The sequence below is a fragment of the Hipposideros armiger genome, unplaced genomic scaffold (genome assembly GCF_001890085.2).
Source record: "Hipposideros armiger isolate ML-2016 unplaced genomic scaffold, ASM189008v1 scaffold_275, whole genome shotgun sequence".
Classification (NCBI taxonomy): Eukaryota; Metazoa; Chordata; class Mammalia; order Chiroptera; family Hipposideridae; genus Hipposideros; species Hipposideros armiger.
In genome coordinates this window covers 634,126-656,747 of record NW_017731625.1, presented here as the reverse complement: position 1 = coordinate 656,747, position 22,622 = coordinate 634,126, and the positions used below count along the sequence as shown (strand labels likewise).

Genomic DNA, 22,622 nt, shown 5'->3' with positions numbered 1-22,622 from the left:
GGACAGTTGATCTTCCTTCATATTCCTGCAGGCCACCCCAACCTCAGGGCCCAGCCCTGACCCAGCCTGGGGGTGCTCCGTCAGGTGTCACATTTATCCCTGGTAGCCAGTGCTGTAGCCTCAGCACAGAGGCAGGAAGCCTTGTGTGGGGCGGATCTGAAGCTGCCCTGGCTCAGAGGCAGTCTTGGCCTTGGCCGGGCCTGGAGGGTCCTGCTCCGGGCTCAGGCTGGGCCAGGACGGTGCCAAAGGAGCTGCAACCCGCCAGCCAGGGCTGCCCAAGGACACCTCACGGCAAGTGACAGGTAGGCGGGCATACAGGGAGGGGGTGGCAGCTGGACCAGGTGTGTGGGGGGGTCAGGGTGTGTGTGTGTGTGTGGGGAGGGTGGCTTGGCCAGGGGAGCGGAGGGCACTGGATAGAGACAGAAATAGAGGTTTGGACAGACTGACCCACGGAGAAAGGGGGAGAGAGAGATGGACAGAAATAGAAGGGGAGGGGGAAGAAGGAGAAAGAAAGTCACCCGTAGAGAGAAGCCAGGGAGGCCAGACATGGTTTGTGTGACCTGGGCAGGCCCTGCCTCTCCTGCCTCAGTTTCTTTTTCTGCATCATGGTAGGGGCCTGATTGGGGCTAAAAGAGAGAAAAGAGGGGCACGTGAGAGGGGACGGGAAAGAGGGAGGAGCAGCGGGAGGGGGGCGGGAACTGAGCCGCCGGCCAGGGTTGAGAGGCAGCGAGGGGAAGTGGGTGCGGAAAGGAGAAGTGGTGAGGGACCCAGGCCCGGGAGCGCCCGGGTGGGTGGAGGTGTTCCCGCTGCTGGGAACGCTGGGGCTTTCCAGAATGTGGAGAAACAGGAAGTGACTGCGTCCCCGCCCCCGCTCGGGCGGGGCCCACCTGCCCCGCCTCACCTGCCTAAATCTGAGCGTCCCCTCTTTCCTGGGCGCGCCCTCTGCCTGCCTCGGTCTCTGGGACTGCAAGATGGGCGTAGCCGCGGAAACTGAGGCTGGTGATCTAATCAGTGGCACCCCCCAAATGGTAGCCCAAGAATCTTCTCGTGGGCTCACAGGGAAGTCCCCAGGGGAGCCGACCTTGGAGTCGGTGTGAAGTTTTCTGCTGTTTGAAAACAGCTGACCTGCACTGGAGCTCACTGCACATCCTCTCCTGTCTCTGTGTTAGGTCCTCTGACCACGTCCCTTTAGCAGTTGGGACACTGAAGCTCAGAGAGAGGCAGCGCTTCCCCCAGGCCTTCCCTGGCCGGGCTCCGGGACCCCATTTCTGCCTGCAGTCTCCCCATATGGGGGCTGCCCAATTTCACCAAAAATACAGGACTCCTAGGGAGATGTGAATTTCAAATACAGGAGGCTACTTCTTTTTTTTTTTTTTTTTTTTTTTTTTAAGCTGAGCCATCCTGCTACCTGTTGGCAGCTCAGCGACTGCTCAGCTCGGGCTGGACTCGAACCACTGTTGCTCAGAGCTCAAGCTCTTGAGCGAGCTCTTAACCAACTGAACCACTAGGCCGGCCCTATAGGAGGCTACTTCTTTAGTATAAGTACACCCCAAACAAATGTACTTACACTAAAAAAATTACCCTTCGTGTACCTGCAATTAAAATGTAACTGGGTGTCCTGGGTTTTATCTGGTGACCCTAATTCTACGAGCCTGGTCACAGACCCTGGGGGGACATTTAAGGGGTCCCTCTATGGGACAGGGGCGGTGGAAGGGCTGGGGGATGAGGCTCTTTGACCTTAAACAGCCTCACCAAACAGACCTCTGACTTTTTATGAGCCCTGTCCCCACCGCAGAGGGGGCTTTGGGCACATGTGACCATTGAACATTCATTTAGGTGACCCTGAGGTTCAGAAACATTATCTGCAGACATGCTAATGGCTAAATACGAGGCACTGCTCCCTTAGCTTTCTGAACATCCTAGGAGGCAGCTACTATTATCACCACCATCCCCATTTTACAGGTGGGGAAACAGGCAAAAAGAAGTTGAGTAACTTTCCAGGGTCACACAGCACACAAACACAGCTGCACCAGGTCAGGCCTGGAGTTCCAGAACTGTGTCCCTTCTGCTCTCCCAGGCTGCCTCATGCGATTCCCTGGAAATCCCCGAATCTGACTAATTCCCTAGACATCCCCGAACTTGGCAGATTCCTCCATGTTGAGATGGCTGGACCCACCCCAGCATGGGCAAACTGCCCCCACTTCAGGCAAAATTACCAGTAAAGACCTCGTGGTTTCCTGAGGTGGATGTGGCAGAGGTCGAGTCCACGCCTCCCAGGCCGCTTGCAGTGATCTTAGGCCAGCTACTGACCAGTTCTGCACCTCGGTTTCCCCACTGGCAAAATGCAGGTAACACAAGACCCTGCCTTCTCCAAGGACCATGGTGGGAGCAGGGCTGACCTCTCGGGCGTGTGACTCAGACTTTATCCAGGTCCCGCACTCAGGGTCAGGGGACCCCTGCTTGGTTTAATTGCTCCTGTCACCACCTTGAAATTCTGAACCCTTCTGAACAAGGGGTGCTGCATTGTCATTTTTCATTGGTCCCTTTGTGGCTGGTGGTGTGTGGGAGAAGAAGGGAAAATGTAGCCAGACACCCTCCATCCCCCAGATCGGCTTGTTTACCCTTTTGAATCTTCAGTGTCTGTTGCTCAGTTTGATTTCTTTTCGTAAGCTCTGAGAAATAGTTTCAAAATCAAGGTTATAACCCAAATTGCCAAAAACTATGCATACCAAAGTGAAGCTCACTCTGGATAAATCACATCTCCTCTCTGGGTCTCAGTTTCCTCATCTTCTCCCTTGTGCTTGTGGGTTTGGGTAAAGGGGGTCCTTGGCCTGAATTTTGTAGTGCAAACAGGTTTTAAACATACTCTTTTCCCTTACCAGAACAGGCCTTTGAACAGCTTTTATACTTTGCCTGGACTGCCTTTCCTACTCTTGTCTGTCTGGTAAACTCCTACTTGAACTTCAAAGCCCCAGCGTCAACATCCCCTCTTCTTTGCAACCCGCCATGATGCCCTAGGCAGAGGCTTCACCCTTCCCTGGGCTCCATGCCTGATCTTGCAGATGGGAGTGTCTGGGCCTGGTTCTGTCTCCCCTAGACTGGGGACTTCCTGAGGGTATGGCTGAGAACTCAATCCTCTCTGGGTCCCAGCTTTGCTCAGCTCAAGGCCAGGCACAGAGCAGCATCCACAAGAGCACATGGAGAGGTGGCCTATAATTTCAGGGTGTTGGAATGGGTGTAGGAGGCCTCTGGCTGGTGGTGAGGTGGGTCTAGGGAAAGGGTGGCGGTCTTCAATGCTGCTAATCCTGCTGGGGATGGGGTGGTGCCTCCCGCACTGGATCTGCCTGAACTGGCCCAGCAACCCCGCACCATGGTGGGTCCAGTGGGCTCAAGTCACAGGAAGGCTGCCGTCTGTGCCAGGGCTGGTCCCACCCTCTTCCTGGTAGTGCAGCAAATCCTGGCATCATCTGCATCAGCCCCTGGAAGCCCTAATGGGACAGAGCCAGCAGGGAGACACCCAGGTCTCCATGGCCCTGCCCAGGAGGATTCTACACTCTCTCGGGGCGGCCCCTGGGATGTACCAGGCCCTCTGATGTGCCAGGCTCTGTGTTGGGGGGTGTCCAGGGTCTGAGAACTCCTGTTTGGGTGTGGAGACAGATTAATGAACTCCTGTTTGGGTGGGAAGACAGATTAATGAGCCAACTACTATTGGTGTGGAGGCAATAGAGGGAGGGAGCATGACTAGGGGCGGGGGCCATTTCAGATGATTGGGAGGAAGTCTCTGAGGAGGAGTCTTTAGAGGCAAAATCTGGTTTATATAAGAACCCCAATGGTTTAAAGGTCAGAGGTGAGAATGTACCAGGGGAGGGCACAGCCAATGCAAAGGCCTGGAGGTCGGAGTGGTTGATTTTATACTCATGTTGCATAGAAGTAAACTGAGGCTCGCAAGGGTAAGCTACGAGCCAGGAGCTGAACGGTAGTTGGTGGGGTCAGGATTCGAACCTGAGGCCTTTGCGTCCCAGCCCCTCAAGGGGCTCAAGAGCCAAGATCCGCCTGGGATGGTCCCGCCCCGCCCCAAAGGCCCCGCCCCGCGGCATGACCGGAAGTGTTTAGGGTCCCCAAGATGGCGCCCGAAACCCGGAAGTGAGCGAGGCCGCGGCGAAGCTCGGTGACACTGAGGCGCCGCGGGCTCCGAGCCGGCCGGACCCGGATCCGAGGTAAGGCGCGTCTGGCCCGACCCCAACCTGAGTCCGCCGTCCCCGCCCGGCCCGAGCCACGTTCCCCGGTCCGCGCAGGCGTGGGCACCCCGCGGCCGCCCGCTCCCGGGGCCGAGGGCTCCGGGGTTCCGGGGCCGCGGGCGGGGGCAGAGCGGCGGCGTGTCCCCGCCCTCCTCGGAGACCCCCGCCCCCGCTCTCTGCCGAGAACTTTAATCTCTCCCTCTGCCGCGACCCTCCTACCCGGTTCTCCGCCCTTAACCCTCCCTCGACTCCTCCCTCCTCAGCGACCCCCGACCCCGCCGTTTGCCGCGACCCCCGACTGTGCGCTGCTCTATGACCCCTGTCCGACGCGCGTCCGCGGTGACTCCCAGCCTTTCCTTTTCTCCTTCCTCCGTGAACCCCCACCCCTAACTCCGTTCATCGGTGATTCCCTGACCCCTTCTTGGTGACCCGGAACTTTGGTGACTCTCCAGCACCTTGTGACCCTCACCTCCTAACCTTTCCTTCGCGATTCCCTGACTCCTCCCGTCTTGTGACCCCAGCTCCACCCTTTCTGGGGGTCCCCTGATCTGCCCCCATCTTGGTGCCTCCTGACCTCAGGCTCCTCGGTGATCCTGCACCTTCCTCCTCAGTGTTCCTCCTCCCAGGACCCCTTCTTTCTTGGCTCCGGTTCCCAGTACTTCAGAAAACAGACACTCTGGGCTTTGGGATGGGGGCCTTGCTGGTATCAGCTGACCAGGCTGAGCATGTTGGAGTGTCACCCGGAGCTGGCATTGGAACCCTGCTGACAAGGATGGGCGAGAGTGGGTGGGATGAGGGTGTGCAGAGAAGGCTCCCACCCCAGAGATGGGTGGACAGGGAAGGCGGGCGAGGCTACCAGGAGCGTCCTGCCCACCAGTTCTGCTTCCCAGCACCCCAGAGCAGGAGACTGGTGGTGGGGCCTGGAGGTACTGGGTGTGGACAGCCAGGCGGGACCCCGGGGAGGCAATGGGGTGTCTCCTGACATGATTTTATTAAGGTTCTGGAGAAGGAAAAAGAACTGAGCCTGTAAAATGTGTGTCTGGGGCAATCCTGGCTTCTGCTTCCCGGAACGCGCCTTGGACCCGCCTGCCCCAATGTCCTTCCTGCCTGCCCACTGCCTCGCCAGGCCGGGTTTGGTGCCATTTGTTTGCACCCAGTACAGGAGGGTACCCAGTCAGAAGCCATCTGCGATGAAGCTTGCTGGCAATTGGAGGGGTGGTGAGTGTTTCTCGGTGAGACCAGAGATCTGGTGTTGGATTGAATCTAACTGGGAGCCTGCCTACCTGCTGCCAGACAAGGGTCTTCCCCGTGGTGCTTTGGAAAGCTTCAAGGAAAATGGCACTAGGGCCTGGGGGCCACAGACCCCAGAGGGAAGAAAGGCTGTCACAGACATTGAAACCCCAGAGATGGTCAGAGGCCAGCCGGTCAGTAGATATGAGGCCCAGCCCTTCCTCCAGGCCAGGCATCCTAGGGCTCTGGACCTGGCCCTGTGGTGGCTTTTCCCTGCCTTGGGCCCTGCGTGCCTGGCTGCAGGGGCGCTGTGCCCTTGAGGACTCTGTGAGTGGAGTTGTGGTCCAGTGCCCCTGTCTTTGAGGCTGAGACCTGGGGACCCATCAGCCAGTGCATCCTTTCTTCCAAGCACCCTGGATTTTCCCAGGGGAGGTCTCAGAGGTAGGTAATGGCCGCTTAGGGCTCTGCCTTCTCGAGTCCTTGTGGAATCTGGGTGGCTGGGTGGGTGGGCTGGGGGAGGGCAGGACAGGCGTTGGGGGGGGAGGCCTGGGGCCCCCTCATGGTGGGAGAGGTTAGACCCCGGGGGAGCCTGGTGAGCGCTAGACACTGTTTCCAGGGACAAGCTAGAGACGGGATGGAGTGGTGGGGGGTGGGGAGGGTGCTCTGGGATTTTGGAAGGTGTGAGGGCGCTTTTGTTTAACTCTGAGTGTCCGAGCAGATGTCTGCTCACACCTGCCTGGAGCCAGGACCCTCTCGGAGTGTGTGCCGGGGGCAGTGTGTGCTCAGGTGAGACGTCTGTGCTCTGGCAGAGGGGTGGGGGAAGCCCCAGGGGCTGGGTTTCCAGAGGAGGCAGTTGGCTTTGAAGTTGCCACGTGCAGGGTGGGCTGCAGATGGCAGGTGGGTAGCCCAGAGCCAGTGCTCTCCAGCTGTATGACCATGGGCCAGTCACCACTGCCACTTGGGGGGAAACCGAGGATGGACTCCCACAGCCCACAATCCTGTCCCCCACCAGGGAGTGACTAATGTCACTCTTGGTTCAACTTGGTTCTAGCAAAGTCTCAAATGCCCCTCCAGCAGGGCCGAGCTGGAAATGCTGACCCGGCGAGGGGCTCTGGCCATGTGAGCCGGCTTGGTGGGTGAATAAAGAGGCAACTGTTCCCTGAGGATACCTCCTCTTAGGACAGCCTCCTCCTGATGAAGCCTTTATGTCCCTGGGTAGGGGTAATGTGATCTAAGTGTAGACACAGCAGGGTGGGGTGGCAGCCCCCCATGGCACCAGCAGTCCCAGGTATGCGTGTGTATGCATGTTTTGTGTGTAGATATGTGTGGCATGTGCACACACATGGGTGTGTGAACATGTGTGCATGTCACGAGAGCATTGCGTGTTTTGTGCTCATGAGTGCACACATGTTTGTGTCCATGTTTTGTATGTTCTTACATGTGTGGACATGCATGTGGGTATGTGTGTATCCTACATGAGTATGTACATGCATGTATGTGCAGTTGTCGTGGGCATGCTTGGTATGTTTCCAGCCACTTTTTCCCCAGCCCAGGGCGGTGTGGTTCGACTGCAGGGAGGCTGGGCATGTCAGGCTGCTGATGTAGCTGGAGAGTGCGGTCACCCAGACTTGGTCCAAGCCCAGCCTGCCCACTGCTCAGTCCCACCTTTCTGTTCTGCTCATGCCTGGGCTTGTCTTGGTGTCCGCGAGGCACCCGGCAAGTGCGGGTTTCCTCTCACCTGATTGGAATCCCCAGTTCCTGTCCTTTGGAGCTGCCCTCCCCCATTCTGCCGAGGGCGGGTCTGTCCCACATGAGTAGCCACGGCTGGGGCAGAAAGCAGACTTCCTTCATCATCCTGTCGATGGTGACAGCCACCCCTCGGTCGGTCTCCAGCTTCCCTCACTGGGAGTTTTGGCCGCCCTGCCAGCAGGCGGGTGACTCAGGTGAGGGCCCAGACTGTGGTTTCCTATGCTGGGGCTCCATTACCTGTTGCCATGGACTTGCCAGGACCCTTGGGGAGGCAAAGACAAGACCTACTATTTGTTTATGTTCTGTAACGTGGGTGGACCTCAAAAATGATGCCAGTTAGGAAAGCCAGACATACAAAGCTATAATGTGTGTGTGATTCCATTTACTTGAAGTGTCCAGAATGGGCACATCTACAGACAGGAGGTGGGTTAGTGGTTGTCAAGGGGTGGGAGTGACTGGTGATGGGGATGTAGCTTTTTTTGGGGTGGTGGAATGTTCTGGAATAAATAGAGGTGCTAGTTGTAGAACCCTGTGAATGTACTAAAGCCACTGAGGTATGTGTGCACTGTAATGGGTAGTGTGCGGCACGTGCATTGTCTCCATAAAACAAAGTTTTAAAAAAGGCGAAGAAAGGAGGGCCTGTCCTGGCCCATCCAGTGCCCATGTGCTATGGCCTGAGCGTGGCTGCCACTGCCACCTCACACGCAAGCACTTCTCACGGCCCAATGGGGAGGGCAGAGACAGTGCCATTTCCTTTTTGATGGGAGAGAATGAGGCTTCCTGTGTGCCCCTCACCAAGTCCCCACTCTGCCCCAAACCGCTGCCAGGGCCGGACAAGGAGTGCATCCTGCAGGAGGTGGCCCAGATACAGGGGCACCTTGAGTGGGATGTGGGCCAGAGGCAGCTCTTCCCTGAAGTCAGGCCCAGCAGGAGGTGATGGGCTGGGGCCTGGCACTGCCCTGGGTGCCCCATAGGTGCCCCTGATTGGCTGTGACCCCCTCATAATGGGAGGTGACCCCTGAGGGAAGGCTTGTAATTGGCCCCTGCTGTGTGCTGGGGGTTCTGTCCAGTGCCTCCCAGGGCCCAGGATCTCTGATGTTTGTCAGGTGCCCCCTGCGAGCCCAGAACCCAAGCCGCTCTCCATATACAGGGTTCCCGTGCCTCCCAGAACGTGCTTGCCACTAACCTTCAGCCACACTGCGCCCTTCCCTGTGGCTGGGCGTGTGTGTAGAGTGGGCCCCCGAGTTTTCCATCGGATTGGCTTCTGTCCCCTTAGTGCTCAAGCAAATCCCAAGTGAAACCAAAACAGGCCTCACTCCCCTTGCTCCAAGGCCTGGGGAGTTATGCATCCACGCTAGAAGGAGGTCATCACACATCCCAGGTGTCCATCCCAGGGTCAAAGGCTGTTGACACAGTAAGCAGGGATGGCGGGAAGGAGCTGGGGTCAGCTAGGATCCCAGTGGGCAGTAAACTTATGGCCCTGAGTCATCAGTCCCTGCGGCAGAGGTGGCCCAGAGGCACTGGGAGTCATTGCGTCGCTCCTGGCTGGGAGTCTGGCCAGAGAAGGTGCCTTCCTCCTCCGTATAAGAGGTTAACCCCCAGGGAAGGCTGGCCCCCTGAGGGCTAGGACAGCACAGGTTTCAGGTGGGGAAGTCAGGGTCTGCACAACAGCTCAGCAGGGCTGCTCCAGTGTTGGGGTGCCCTCCTTGGTGGTTTGGAGGTGCAGCTCTGTCCTGAAAGCTGTGGAGTTGGGGGTGTAGGACCCCTTCCACCCCTGCCTTGCTTGTGGTGGGTCTGAGCTTGGTGCTAGTGGCACGGCATGGGAGCCTCTCCTGGTGTCACTATCAAGTATGTGAGCTGGCCTGTCCCGCGGCATTTTGCAGGGTTTCCATCATATTCTGGCCCTCCAGGACCTTGGCCCACTGCTTTGGGGGTGGCTTGGGGTGAGTGAGCCACCAGGTGAAGTCAGGGATGGCTTTTGGAGTTCCTGGGTGGTAACAGGAGGGCTGGGTGGCTCTGTGCATGCGGAGGAAGGCGCCCCACAGGCCAGGCTGGGTGTGAGGCCTGGACTGCCAGCTTTGAGAAATCAGGGGCTGCCACCCCCAAATCCAGACCTGCTCCTTCTCTTGAAAAACCAGCCCGTCTGGAAGCCTGGGCTGCATTCCTGCACCAGTCGGCCCCCTACTGCCTGGCCCCTCTGCTGGCCCTGGGGAGGCTCCCAGGAGAGGGGCCACGTGGGCTTCACTGCTCCAAGTGCCTGCAGGGAGCAGAGCCTGCCTCCCTAGAGCCTGTTACTGTGCGGGGCCTTGTCATAAGCAAAGAACTTTCTGTCCTGGAGGCTGGAGGGGAGCGGGAGACTTGAAGCTTGAAGAGGCATGTATGCTGTTGCTGGCTGTGAAGAAGGGGTCAGCATGTGACTGGAACACAGGCAGGTGGCCTCCAGAAGCTGAGACCCAGTCTCTGCCTACCACTGTGCGCAGACAGCCCCCGGCCATGAGGCAGCTGCCTGAGCCCAGAACTGGATTCTCCCCAGAGGGTGCAGCACAGATCCTAGCCTGGGAGCCCTGAGGCTGAGGCTGCAGGCTGGCCTGGATTTCCCACCGCAGGCTAGAGGACCCACGTGTACTGTTTTAAGCTACCAAGTTGTGGTCACTCGTCACAGCAGAAGGAGAAACAGGACCAGTCTCCGTTGGCAGTTCCTGGGGCTCCTGCTACTGCAATTTAGGGGCCTCTGCCTTCTTTCCAGAGAGGGGCACAGGGTCTAGCCCAGTGCAGGTGTCTCTCAAGCAAGGTCACTGTCCCCGAGCCCAGCCTGAAGCCAGGAGGGGGCTCCTCCTCCTTTGGGACACCAGTGCCCTTCAGGCTGGGGCAAAGGTCCCTTGTAATGATCTTGGCATCAAGCTGTGTCGAAGGAGCCCAAGGCGGGTGCTGACTGATCAGGCCACTCATCTAGGATTAGTATGACCTGGCTGTGGGCAGCACTAGCTGCTGTCCCCCTTGGGGCTCTCGGAGGGGCTGGGTGGAGAGACCTGGCATGCTGGATGGCCTGAGGCACGCCTGATATCAGACAGGGATGGCAGCAAGTGCCAGGAGGGACAATCCACCCTCTGCCTGGAGCCTGGACAGTCTGTGCACATCAGTGTCGAAGGACCAAGAAGTCGGGGCCAGTGGGATTTGGCTTAACATTTGCTCAGGGGAAGAAGACCTGGGGATTAGAGACCACAAGCTCAGTGTGCCTAGAGCCTTTTAAAGACCACAGGTAAGCACAGGACCTGAGCAGACACTTCCCAGAAGAGGAAGCCTCACGGAAGACGCCTCCTGCTGAAGGCTGCAGGACCATGCCATGTCCTTGTGAACTCAGATCCTAACCCTGCTGTCTGAGCTGCTGTGTAGGGCACCCACCACACCAAATGGCTGTCGGAGCATTGCCCTTTGGCCTCACTCCACGTGGGGTTATCATGGTGGCCACTGCCTGGCTACCTGGTCTGTCCTGGACAAGTAGATGGGTCTGTAGACCTGTGGTCAGCAGATGCATTGGCCAGAGACAGCTAGCCACAGGTGACTCAGAATCGGTGCCTCTGGAGACCAGCCTGAGGCCTCCATTGCTGCATATGTGTTTGTTTCGCCCTCAAATACCACTCTTCAAATATGGGCTCGGTTTTGCTTTCCCAGGTGCAGTTTCTCCTGACGGCTGGCTGGCTGGCTGGCTGTTGGAGTGTGTGTTTGGCTGGGGGTGGGGGCAGAGCATCACCATAGCTGCATGCTTTGCCCACTGGGTCTATCCTCAGGCATGTGCTTATCCCTGAGCTGGGCACCCAGGCCAACAGCAATGTCCTGGGGTGGCGTAGGGTCACCGTGCATGTGCTATGTTGCTGGCCCCCACGTGGTCAAGCTCTGCTGCTTTTGCTCTTAGGGATCAGCCTGGAGTGACAGGCTGTACAGCCACACCCCTGCCAGGGCCTCCTCTGTTCACTGCTTACTCGTCCTCCATTCGGCCAGGTATTGATGGTGCCAGGGCCGGGGTGTCAGCTGAGCCATCCCCGAGCTCGGCTCTTTGGAGAAACTGTGGGATCATCTTGCTGGGTGGGGCGGTCACCTAGTGCCTTGGCCTGGAGTGTGGAACATGGGGGCTTCATACCCAGTAGGACAGGCTGTGTCAGTTCAGACACTCCCTCTGCATGAAGTGCCTGAGCTTAGCCAGGTGGGAAACCTGCATGGGACATGGGATCTTGCAGGACACCTTTCACCACCTTGAGAGCAGAACTGGAGGTTCGACCCTGGCCTTCAGGTGGGGCTTCCGAGTGGCCCAATTCGTCCTCCTTGTCCAAGACAGATGCTCCCCCACCCCCCACCCGCCCACCTGTCTGTGCACGGGGCCAGGCCCCTGCCGTCTTTGGCATCCCAGAGCTGCCACAATCCAGACGTCTTGTGGGGACTCTGTAGAAATCCGATGTCACATGCTTGATGCCAGTCTGGCACTGTCACCCTTGCTCCCAGCCACAAGGCATCACTGAGATTCGGGCCGAGGGTCAGAGTGGCTCCAGCTGGATTTTGCCGCCGCCTCCTGTCCTAGTGTCCTGGGGCGGCCATGTAACTGACCATGGGCAACTTAAACCTCAGAGATTTGTGCTCTTCAGAGGCCATACGTCCGAGATCAAGGTGTCACAGGGCTATGCTCACTCTGAGGGCCCCAGGGAGAGTCCTTCCTGCCTCTTCCAACTTTTGAGACTCCTGGGTCTCTGGGCTTGTGGCTGCAGTACCCCATCTCTGTCTCTGTTTTCATGTGACTTCTCTCTCACCATATATCCTAATCCTAATCCTAATCCTTCTCTTACAAAGACACCAGTTTGTGCATTAAGCCCACTGTGTTCTAGCATGACCCCATCCTAACAAATTTCATCTACAAAGACCCTATTTCCTAATGAGGACCTGTTCACAGGTTCCCAGTGGATGTGAGTATGGGGGACTGGTTGCCCCATTATACCTCATCTGTCCCACTGCTTCCCCCTGCACCATGGGGCCTTCTACAAATCTGCAACCCCACCATCATTCACCAGCTGGCATCCAGTCCCCTACTGACTCTTGGGTGCTGGGGTCTCACTCTGTGACCGTGTCCCCCTTTTCCTGCCTTCTCCCTGTGCCTCCCACCCGAGTTCACCCTGGCCTCAGCTCAGCGTTCAATAGGTGAGCAATGAGCTCCTGAGACTTTAGGGAAGGAAAGAGCCGCCGTGTCCCTCAGACTCCCCCCATCTCCCCCCCACTTCCTTTTGTCCTTGGGGCAGCCCACTCACGGAGGTGAGTGGCCTATTGGGCCACATGCCCTATTAGGGGTCCTGGGAGAGCTGAACTGTGTCTGTGAGCCCAGGCAGGAGCTCAGTGTGGGGTTGGTGCCTTCAGGACAAGCCAAGGGTCTCACCCCACACTGAGCGTTGTTGGCTGGGCCCCTTTACCCATGCCTGTCTGTGTCTGCCCCCAACTTCATGTCTAGTCGCAGCTGGGCAGCTCCATCTAGGAACAGAGCAGCCTGTCCCTTTTTGGGTCCCCCACTGGGGACTGACCCCAGACTGACCCTGACCCATGGGATGAGAAGGAAGCTGCCCACCCACAGCTCTGCAGACTCCATGGATGGCCCTCCTCCCAGACAGTCCCAGTTAGCCAAGTCAGGTCCGACCAGGCCTCTGGAATCACCAGGGCCTCTGCCCTAATAGCTGAGCCTTGTGGAGCCTCGGCCAGTCCCCGCTCCGTCCTGTCTGGGTCCCAGGGCCGTCATTTGGAGTCTGAGGGAAGGGGCTGCCATCCTGCATCCCGTGGGAGGTCAGCAGGTCCCTCAGGTCCCTGCTGCCTGGAGTCATGGTTCTGTGGGGACAGCCTTGTCCTGGCTTGGCAGGGCACGGATGAGGTAACAAGTTGCCAGAGGGGTCCAGGCACCACCAGTTGGAGGGTCCAGGCAGCCATCTCAGTGTTTGAGGGCTGAGCTGACAGCTCAGTGTGGGGTGAGACCCTCGGCTTGTCCTGGGGGCACCAGCTCCGTGATGAGGTCCAGCCAAGATGACAGGGCCATGCAGGCTCAGCATGGAGGCCAGGGCATGCTCTGGGGGTCAGGCTTTCCTAGATCTCAGCCTCTTCCCACCTTCCACCCCCAGTGGCTTTTCTGGGCCACTGGTTCTTGATCTTTGTCTTCTACGATGATTCATTTGAAAACCTGATCTCAAAAGGAAATCCTGTTAACATAAACCACGATGGTGACTGCAGGCCCCTCCCTGCGGAGAGCACCCACACTTCACCTGTCATGAGGCTTGGGTCTATAAATACCAGGCCCACTGCTCTGGCACTCTGACCTTTGGCCCTGAGAATCTGCCCGGTGCCTTCTGAGGTCATTCTGGGGCAGCTGGGAGTTCCCAGGGATGAGGCACATTCACGCTTTGGAGCTTGGGGGCTGAGGGCAAGGCCCAGAGCTCAGGGCTGTGGGGTGGGTCAGCAGAGACCAGAAAGTGAGGGGATGGGACAGGCTGTGTTTGGGGAAGATGGGGGAGCAGGAAGCCTGAGGCTGTAGAGTCTCCAAGGCAGCGACAGTTGATACTGGACCTGGGCATCAGAGGAAGGGGGCACTGTAGGGGTGGCCTCTGGAGGTGAGGATGGCGGTGGGTACAGTGTCCACCCCTCCTTCCCAGCCCCTGAACCACCTCCTATTTGTGGATGTGTCTGTGTGGACATTTCACATAAATGGAATCACACACTGTGTGGCCTTGTGTGTCTGGCTTCTCTCACTGGGCACCCACGGTGTATTCAAGGTCCATCCACTTTGTGGCGAGTGTCAGCACCTCCCTCCTTTTCATGGCCAGGTGACACTCCAATGTGTGGATGGGCCATGGTGTGTGTGTGTGTGTGTGTGTGTTCATGCAGCCTATGGACGCTTGGTTGTTTCCACTTTTTGGCTGTTGTGAATTGTGATGTTGTGGACTTCTGGGTACAGGTTTTCATTTTTCCTGGGTGGACAAGTCTTCATTTCTCCTGGGTGGACACCTAGGAGCAGAATTGCTGGCTCTTTGGTGACTCTGTGTAATCGTTTGAGGAACTGCTGACCTCCAAGCGCCCGCACCACTTTACACTCCCGCCCACCATGTGTTCCGTCTGCCCTAAGCCCAATGGCTGCCTTGTCACATGGCCATATTGCTCCCCTCCTCATACTCCCAGATTGAGGTCTGAATGGTCTGCTTGGTCAGAGAAGCTTTCTGGGGTCCCCAAAGCACAGCCTCCCACTCCCCCATGTCTTAACCCCCCAGGCCTTAGCCCTCAGCCAGATCTTGAGCTATCCCCACAGGTGACAAACCTTTCTTTGAAGGAAAGTGATGCCTGGACAGAGGGTGAGGACACAGTGCCCAAGCCTTCTGGAGCTGCCACTCAGAATAGGTTCCACAGGTGTTTGTGGACACGGCTGACTCCGGTTCCTGGGATGGGCCTCCGGGGCTCTGGAGAGGGCAGGAGCGGGCCATGCAGGCTGGAGAGACATGGACGAGGGGCAAGCACAGGGCTGGGCCTGCTGCTGTGGGATCCCTTAGGCACAGCACACCCTGAGGATGGTCCAGGGGGTCCTGGGAGCCACCCATGGTGTCCCTCATGGTCGTAAGGCTGTGGGCTCTGGATGGTGCTTTCCAAGGGAGCAGCTGGGCTCCATGGCCACAGCTGAGAATTACCTGGTGTGAGACGGGGTTGGCTTTGCCCTGGGATGTGGCTGCCCAAAGAGGGGAGCCGTGGCAGGGAGGGGTTTATGGGGTGGAGGGGTCTTGGGCAGGGACAGGTCCTGAGCACTCACTGTACAGAAGGGATGAGAGCGAGCCGGCCAGTGCCCTGGTCAGCTCCAGGAGCTTTCTCTGTTGAGTACAGGTGGTTCCTGCCTGCTTCCTGTCCCAGATGTTGGGGGCAGACCTCCCTCAAGGGGTGTCCATGAATCAAGGCGCTTCCTAGGGCCTTGAGGAAGGCAGCTCTCAGTTAAGTGACCACTGAGTTGCAGAGGCTCCAGGCTCTGGGGAGGGCCCGACCAACCCATTCTCCAGATGAGCAAGTGGAGGCCCGAGGAGCTACAGTGCCCTGAGCTGGCCAGGTATCCAGCCGTTAGAATCTCTGACCCTGTTAGCCTGACCCCAGAATCTTCATAAGGACTGGCCAAGACCCCAATCTCGGAATAGTCATGCACTCATCATGGGTGACCCCAGGGTCTTCCCCTTTCAACCTCTAAGCCTGTGTCTCCCTGGTCCTGGTCTTTGGGAACCTGGAGGGCACAGGCAGGAGGTGGCTGGCACACCCCAGGCTCTAGTAGGGGCTGTGGGAAGTGGCGTTCCGCCAGCAGGCACCAGCCCAAAAACTGGAGCAGACTGGCAGGCGGAGGCTACAGCGGAGTGGGGCTGAAGGACGAGGGGTGAAGGCACACCCTCCACCTCTCGGGATTGCACAAGCTGCCCTGTGCGACTGTGATTACTGGAAGTCCGGAGGATTTCTTCATTCAGGGCTTGGCTGGGAGTGGCGGCTGCCTCCCCTTCCCGCCTCCCTGGGTGATTAATGTCCCTGGATGAACATGCTGGCCAGCCTGCTGTCCCTACTCACAGCCGTGAGAGGTGGGGTCCAGGGTAGGGGGCCTTGATCAGAGGTCACAGGGCAAATGGAAGTCATGGGTGGCAGGAGTCGGCCCCTGTGGCTTTTGCCAGCCGGGTATGCACTGTGTGTCCTTCCCCTGAACCAGGTCAGGAGTCTCTTCCTGGCTTAGCTTGGCCCTGCCCCACTCAGAGACTCTCTGGCAAGCGTCTCCGGGCTGCACAGGGACAGGACTGACCCATGACCCCAGTGGGCACCCCAGCTTGGAGGTGCTGGCCAGTTGGACTCTGTCTCCCAACCAGATGCACTGGTCACAAAGCCAGGTGCCCGGGGGTCACCTTTCAGCCCTGCTACTCGCACCAGGGTCCCAGAGCTCATTGCTGTCTTTGTGCATGTCAGGAGCACCCCCCCCACTCCCACCTCGCCGGGGCCCTCGTTATTCCTTATTCTGTGGGTGAGACCACCTGAGATGCAGCAGGAAGGAAATGAGGTGGGGGTGGCTGACCACACTGAAGGGGCTGCCCTCATCTCAGAGGTCCAGGACCAGTGTCCCCTGGAGGGGGTGGCTGGGCAATGAGTAGGACCTTGTATGGGCTTGGAGCATGGAGACAGAATGGGGGTCCTGGTCTGGAGGCTGAGGGATCCCCCTTCCTCGACACAGCCCTAGGAAGAGGCTAGGAACCGAGAAGTCCCCCAACAGCATTGTGGTCTGGGGGGAGCCTCAGCTTATACCCCCCATTGAGGTGGGGCAGTCAGGGTTGGAGTGGATGTGGGATGTGGCCCATGGGGTCCTGCCAGCTGAGGCAGAGCCTGGGGGGAGTGCCCTGACTTCAATCCCTCTGTGCAAGCACTGCCGCTGCCCTTCGCCCACTGTCTCTTGTCCCGAGGGAGGGGTTCTTTGCTTGTTGGGGTTAGAGTGTGACTTCAGGACCTTCCATGTCTCTCCCCAGGTCATGATGCCTCTACCTCGGAGCAAGAAGCCCAGATAGACGCCCTTGCGGCCTGGGTCAAGGAGTCACCCAATGCTGGCAGTGGGGCCTGCCATGGACGGGGAGTTCCCACAGCACGAGTCCCCGCCAGCTGGCAGCATCCTATATAGCCCGCCGCCCCTGCAGAGCCCGCTGTGCGGTTCCAGCGTCCAGGTGAGCCCAGTCCCCCAGGGTTGGCCTTGGGGTGGGACACTGTCCATGGTGGTCCTGTGTGCCACCGAGTTCCTCAAATGTGAGCCACTAGGTTTCTTTTTCAAAGGCCACGACTGGCCCTTGGGGAGCTGCTTTGGCCTGACTGCTGCCTTCACCTTTGAGTGTACCTTTGGGACTTTGAGGGCTGGAACCCCTGTGACGGGTCATGGTTGTTTATTTTTCTTCAATATTTTTTTCTTTGTAGTTTAATAGATTTTATTTCTTAAGTAGTTTTGGATTTGTAGGAAAATTAGATAGCAAGTTTTCATGTGCCTGCACCCCCACTTTCCAGTTATCAACATCTTGCATTACTGAGTGAGCTACATTGTTATAGCGGATGAACCCATATCAATATGTTGTTATTAACTAAAGTCCACGGTGGACAGCAGGGCTCTGTCTTGGTGTTGGATGCTCGTGGGTTTGGGCAAATGTACAGTGACACAGCCCACCATCACAGCGTCATCAGAGTAGTGTCACTGCCCTAAAACCCTCTGTACCTCCATGTACCCCTCCCCCAGCACCCACAGATCCTTTTCCTGTCTCCACAGTTTTGCGTTTTCCAGAATGTCCTGTGGTTGGAACCATACAATGTGTAGCCTTTCAGACTGGCTCCCTTCACTCAGTAATAAGTACTTATGGCTCCTTCATGTCTTCTTGTGGCTCGATAGCCCATTCTCTTTAGTGCTGAGTAACCTTCCATCATCCGATGGACCAGTTTGTGCACTACTCTGGAGGGCATCTTGTTGGCGCCCAAGTTTTGACAACTGTAATAAGTCACAAATAACAAAGCCACCACAAGTGCTGGCTGGCTCCTCATGTCACAGGCACAAGACGCCCTACGAAGAGAAGGGCCCAGATGCTCAAGTGAGTCAGGCCTGGTGCCTCCTTTCCTGGGCAAAAGTGGGAGTCTTCCACTGTAGAAAGAAAAACTGTGTTTTTTGGTGGGGAGACTGGAGCTGCAGGGGTTGGGGAGGGGGGGAAGAGCAGGTGGGGTACTGGGCACCATAGAACAGCCTGGGGAGCATCAGGGACGGGTGAAAGGCGGGGTGGGCCGAGGGAACGAGGATTAAGCTCAGGGCTCAGAGGAGCTGGGAAATGCGCCACCGGGTCAGGGTCGAATGCCTGAAACCACCAGAAGCCGCCATTAACCAGAGTGTCGGAAAGGGCTGGGAGGGCACAGACTCTAAATTCCCTCTGTGCCTAGCTGTGCCCATGTGGTGTCCTAACGTGACAGGGCACCTAATACCAGCTTCCAATGTCAGCCTTAAACACTGGGGGGACAACAGTGAATCAGGACTGCAATACCATCCGTGACTCAAAGGCTGGCTGATGTCCAGCGCCTCCAGCCGGGTCCAGGCACTGCTGTGAGCCACACCAGCCTCCTCTCCCCTTCCTGTTGAAGCTGTGTCCACATGTCCCCTGCCTCTTTCTAAGTTTCTGCTTATGGCCGCTGACTTCCCATCCCCTTCTGGTCCCCACCGCCATCCTTGCATGGCAGTGTGTTTTTTTTCCTGGGGTCCCATTGCAACCATTTCACAGGCTCAAAGTGCGCTTGCCGTTCTTGTAATGAACAGGATTCCTCCTCAGCATCCCATAATTTGCTAGTGTTGGGCCCTTGGGGCGGCTCCAGTTTTCCGCTACTATAAATAGCATGCTGTTCTTTCCTCACTGTGCTTTCCTCTCTCTCGTGGACTCGTCATCCCTGGGCTGTTTCTGGAATATAATTCCTGGGTCAGGACACCCACCAGGCGGGTGACTGAGGACGGAGCTGTTCCGCAGGAAATGTGCTCTTGCCATGTTCCCTTTATGGTGACCTAGGAAGCCGGCCAAGGACCAGGACGTGAGCTCTGCCTGGATAGCCCGTGGGGACCCAAGGGGCTCAGAAACTGGAATCACAGAGGGACATTGGGCCATGATAGGGACCCTGGTGCAAGGGAGGTGCCAGTCAAGCCCTGGCTTTGGCTCTGAGCAGTTGGATCCTGGCAGAGCGGGCTCCATGCTAACTGAGGCTAGACTGCTCATGTACCCAGCCTGTTCCTGTAGGGGAACCGTTATGGAGGTTGCACCTCAGGTCACACCAGGCCTGGCCTAGGAGTGACTGGCAGACTCTGTAACTCATTCAGACTGTGAGTGTGCGCGGGTTGGTGTGGGCAACACATGCCTTACCTCTCCTGTGTCCTGGCTAGGTGGAACTGAGCTCAGGAGGAGGAGTCGGGGAGCTGATAGGAGTGCAGCTGGCCTCAGGACTTTTGGTGTCACTAAAGTGGCCATATTTAGCAAATAAAAACACAGCTGTCCAGTGAGATTTAAGTTTCACATAAACACAAATAATTTTTTAGTATATGTATCCTCTGCAATATTTACACTACAGATTATTTGTTGTTTATCAGAAATTCCAGTTTCACCAGATATCCTGTATTTTATTTGCTGCCTTAGCAGGAGTGTCATCTTCCTACATCAGCTTACAGGTAGCCTGGGTAGTTTCCGGCTAATGAGCCAGGGCCTGCCCCTCCCCGGGAGAGGGCCAGCCTCTTTCTCCAGGTGGAGAATCCCCAGGCAGGCTCTGATTGGCTGGCCAGAGCCATGTGTTCATCTCTGGGGCCAATCACATCCCAGGGGCCTGCCGTCTGAAGGCGGAGTCACACCCTCTGGCTTCAAGTGGAAAATTTCTAGGGAGCCTCTGATTGACCGTGTGCTGCTACCTCTGTGGGATGGCACTGGGGTGTCCTTGATTGGCCGCCTCACAGTTCTTGATTAGAGACACGTGCTGGGGGAGGGGGTTGGAGTGCTGGGTAGACAAAGCCACAAGTGACCCCATCATCCTGCCTCCCCAACTGAGTCTTTGAGGACCTGGGGGAGGGGGGTGTCCCCTGGCCTGGGAGTTCCATGAGGGCACAGAATGTCAGGTAAGTGAAGGACCTCCTCATCCTGGAGCCCTCCACAACCCTCTGACTGGCTGCACCCCTTGTGGGCCCATAGTGTAGATACCCACCCCCTGGACTCCCCCTGGCCCAGGGCGCTATCACATGCCCCCAAAACTATTTATGCTAATTCAATGAAGGAAGCTGAGTGCAATCTGGATTCAGAATGTTCTGGAAGAACCCGTGGCCTTGGGAAGTTCACATCCCTCTCTGGAGCTGGATTTTTCTTTTCAGATGGGCTAGAGCAGAGAAGTAATCCTGGACCAGGGCCCTGGGGAGACCCCACCATTCTCTCCAAGCCACAGGGGCACAGCTTCCTTCCAGAGGCTTCCACAGCAAAGTCCTTATAAGAGTATTCATGCCGCTGCTTTTATGCTGGGGAGAGAGGCCCTGTGCTTGTTTTTTCCCCCAACTATTTTGATTTTTTATATTTTGCATCCTGTGCAAAAACTGATAGGCACGGCCACCTGGGATCTCTGCCAGTCTCAACGTGTCTCTCTCTCCCCTTCTTCCTTGTGTGCTGGTTCTCTAGAGCTGGGCATCGTGATGCTGGCAGGACCTGTGAGGGGCAGGGATGGGACGCAGTGGTGGGAAGTCACAGCTGGCTCCTCCCCTTGGCACAGTGGGGTCAAAGGAGCAGGACACTGAGGTGGCTCCAGCTAGTGGAGGCTGGAGCACATGTAGGCTGGTTCCTCCCAGCTCTGGGTTAGGATCTCTGAGAGGGAGGATGTGGCAGCCTGGGGAGTTGCACCCAGTGGCCTTACTGAGGGCAGGACCTGCATGGGCTGGGGCAGGGGAGGAAGGGGAAGGCTGCCAACCTCTGGACTTCCTCCCCAGACTCACCGTCCAGCTGGGACAAGTGAGAACAGTGATCGTAGCCAGTAGGCCTCTCCCCAGAGACCTCCCTGATGGAGTCCCGCATGGGTCACATTGCTAGTGGGGCTGCGGCCTGTTTTAGGGGTAGGAACTCCTGGGACCCTTGCTGAGTGGGCCTGTGTGTCAGGGTGGGGCATGCCACCCCCATTCTACAGAGGGGCTAGAGTGTCCACGTTTTCATACCCCCAACCTGGTCCTGTCAAATTCCAGTGCAGGTCCTTCATGCCCCCACTTACCTCAGGCTAACCCTTTCAGCTACCCATTGGCATTTCCCAAAGCATTCCCCAAAGGGGAATCCTTGCCCATGCTGTGCTCTCAGGCCAGACAGGGTTGGCTGATGCCAGGAGCCCCCTTGGCCCATGGGAACTATAGGAAGGGTGGCCTCCCGACCTGCCTCGGAGGGGTTGGGCCATGAGGGCCTGGCTAAGGCGGGGGCCAGTCCATGGTGCTGGTTGGAGGCCCTGGCCTTGGCCTTTATCCCTCTGAGAAGTCCTCTCTCCCCGGCAGGCTGCACGTTTCCCTCATGGGTCTGGCCCTGCAGAGACTAACACCATCTTGCTCTGCATTTGGTCTCATCCTGTACTTTGTAGAATAGGGGGTGGGAGGCCTCCAAGTAGGGTCGTGGGTCATCAGAACCTGAGTCCTTGGGAAATGCAGGTTCCTGGGCCCCAGGCATGGGTGTCAGAACCTTGGGTGGTTAGCAGTCTGGGCTCCCCAGGCCTCTGGGGACTCTGGGATCACATGAGGCCACCTATCCTTTCCCATCCCGTCCCAAGCCTTGCACATGTATTAATCAATACCTTCATCTTCATTTTAACCCCCTCGGTGGGTTCTCCCATATATGTGGGAAACAGGCACAGAGTTAAGTGACTCCCAGGTGACCCAGCTGGGAGTCAGAGGAGGGGATCATACCTGGACAGTGGAGCCCCTGGCTCTGGACCGCTGGGACCCTCCTCTCCCCTCCCCTTCCCTCACCCCTCTCCTCCTTTCCCTGCCCACCCATCACCTACCCGCTTCTGACCACTTGCTCTGTTGCAGAGTGCTGTGCTCCACTACCCGTGGTGGAGTACCTTCCCACCCACGCCGTATCCAGCCTTCTCCAGCGAAAGCCAGTAAGTGCCTCAGCCTGGGTTCTGAGCCAGCCCCACCACGTCCTGTGGCCACACCACCTCGGGGACTTCATTCCACTTCCAGTTCTGCAGTCATGGGTTCAACAAAACTAGAGCTCGCAACTGGGGTGGCTTCAGCATCGTGCTGAGGGGGCTATGGGCTTAGCCCTGGCCGCTCAGAGGCAGCTGAGACTGACCAGCTGTGATCCGTCTTAGTGAAAAACTGGCTGGATAAAGGACAGAGATAGTGAGGACAACGGGCCAGGTAGGGCTGACACTGGGTGAGGGAGTCCAGAAACTCTGGGGGATGAAAGGAGCCAGGAGGATACCTTCCTACAGAGGGATCTGGGTTTTGTAGGGTAAATAGGAGTTTGCAGGGAAGCAGGCTTGGAACCAGACAAAGGAATGGCCCATGTACAGGGCCTGGAAACACGTGTAGCCGCAGTCTCTTTTTTCCGTGGCACCATATCCTGAGATGTGGGCCTATGGTTCCCTCCTCCGAGCTGAGTTTCCGAGAGGTCAGAGTTCCTTCTGTGGGTGGTGACCTGCACGTGGGGTAGGAGAGCAGTGCCTCTGCCACACCCGACAACTCACCTTCTTCCCTGTGTCCCTCCAGCCAGTTTATGAACTCCACCTCCTTCCTCCTGGACCAGCCCTGTACAGACACCAGCTATGGCCACACGGCTGCCACCCCCAGCTTCCTGCCAAAGAGCGACTTTCCTCAGGTAG

At 57.5% G+C, this 22,622-nt stretch overlaps 1 protein-coding gene across 4 annotated transcripts in view; it reads left to right on the top strand.

The window, feature by feature from the left end:
* Window positions 1–4,110: 4,110 nt before the first annotated feature.
* Window positions 4,111–22,622, top strand: part of SBNO2 (strawberry notch homolog 2) — a 48,745-nt gene continuing 30,233 nt past the window's right edge. For 2 of the 4 annotated variants that reach the window (XM_019657257.1, XM_019657255.1), the window contains exons 1-4: window positions 4,111–4,217; window positions 16,757–16,948; window positions 21,823–21,896; window positions 22,510–22,618. In XM_019657257.1, coding sequence (XP_019512802.1) covers window positions 16,829–16,948; window positions 21,823–21,896; window positions 22,510–22,618 — 303 coding nt within the window. In that variant the 5' untranslated portion in view covers window positions 4,111–4,217; window positions 16,757–16,828. Of the gene's footprint in view, window positions 4,218–15,051; window positions 15,319–16,756; window positions 16,949–21,822; window positions 21,897–22,509; window positions 22,619–22,622 lie in introns of those variants that run through there. The other 2 variants (XM_019657256.1, XM_019657259.1) reach the window with 2 other exon arrangements.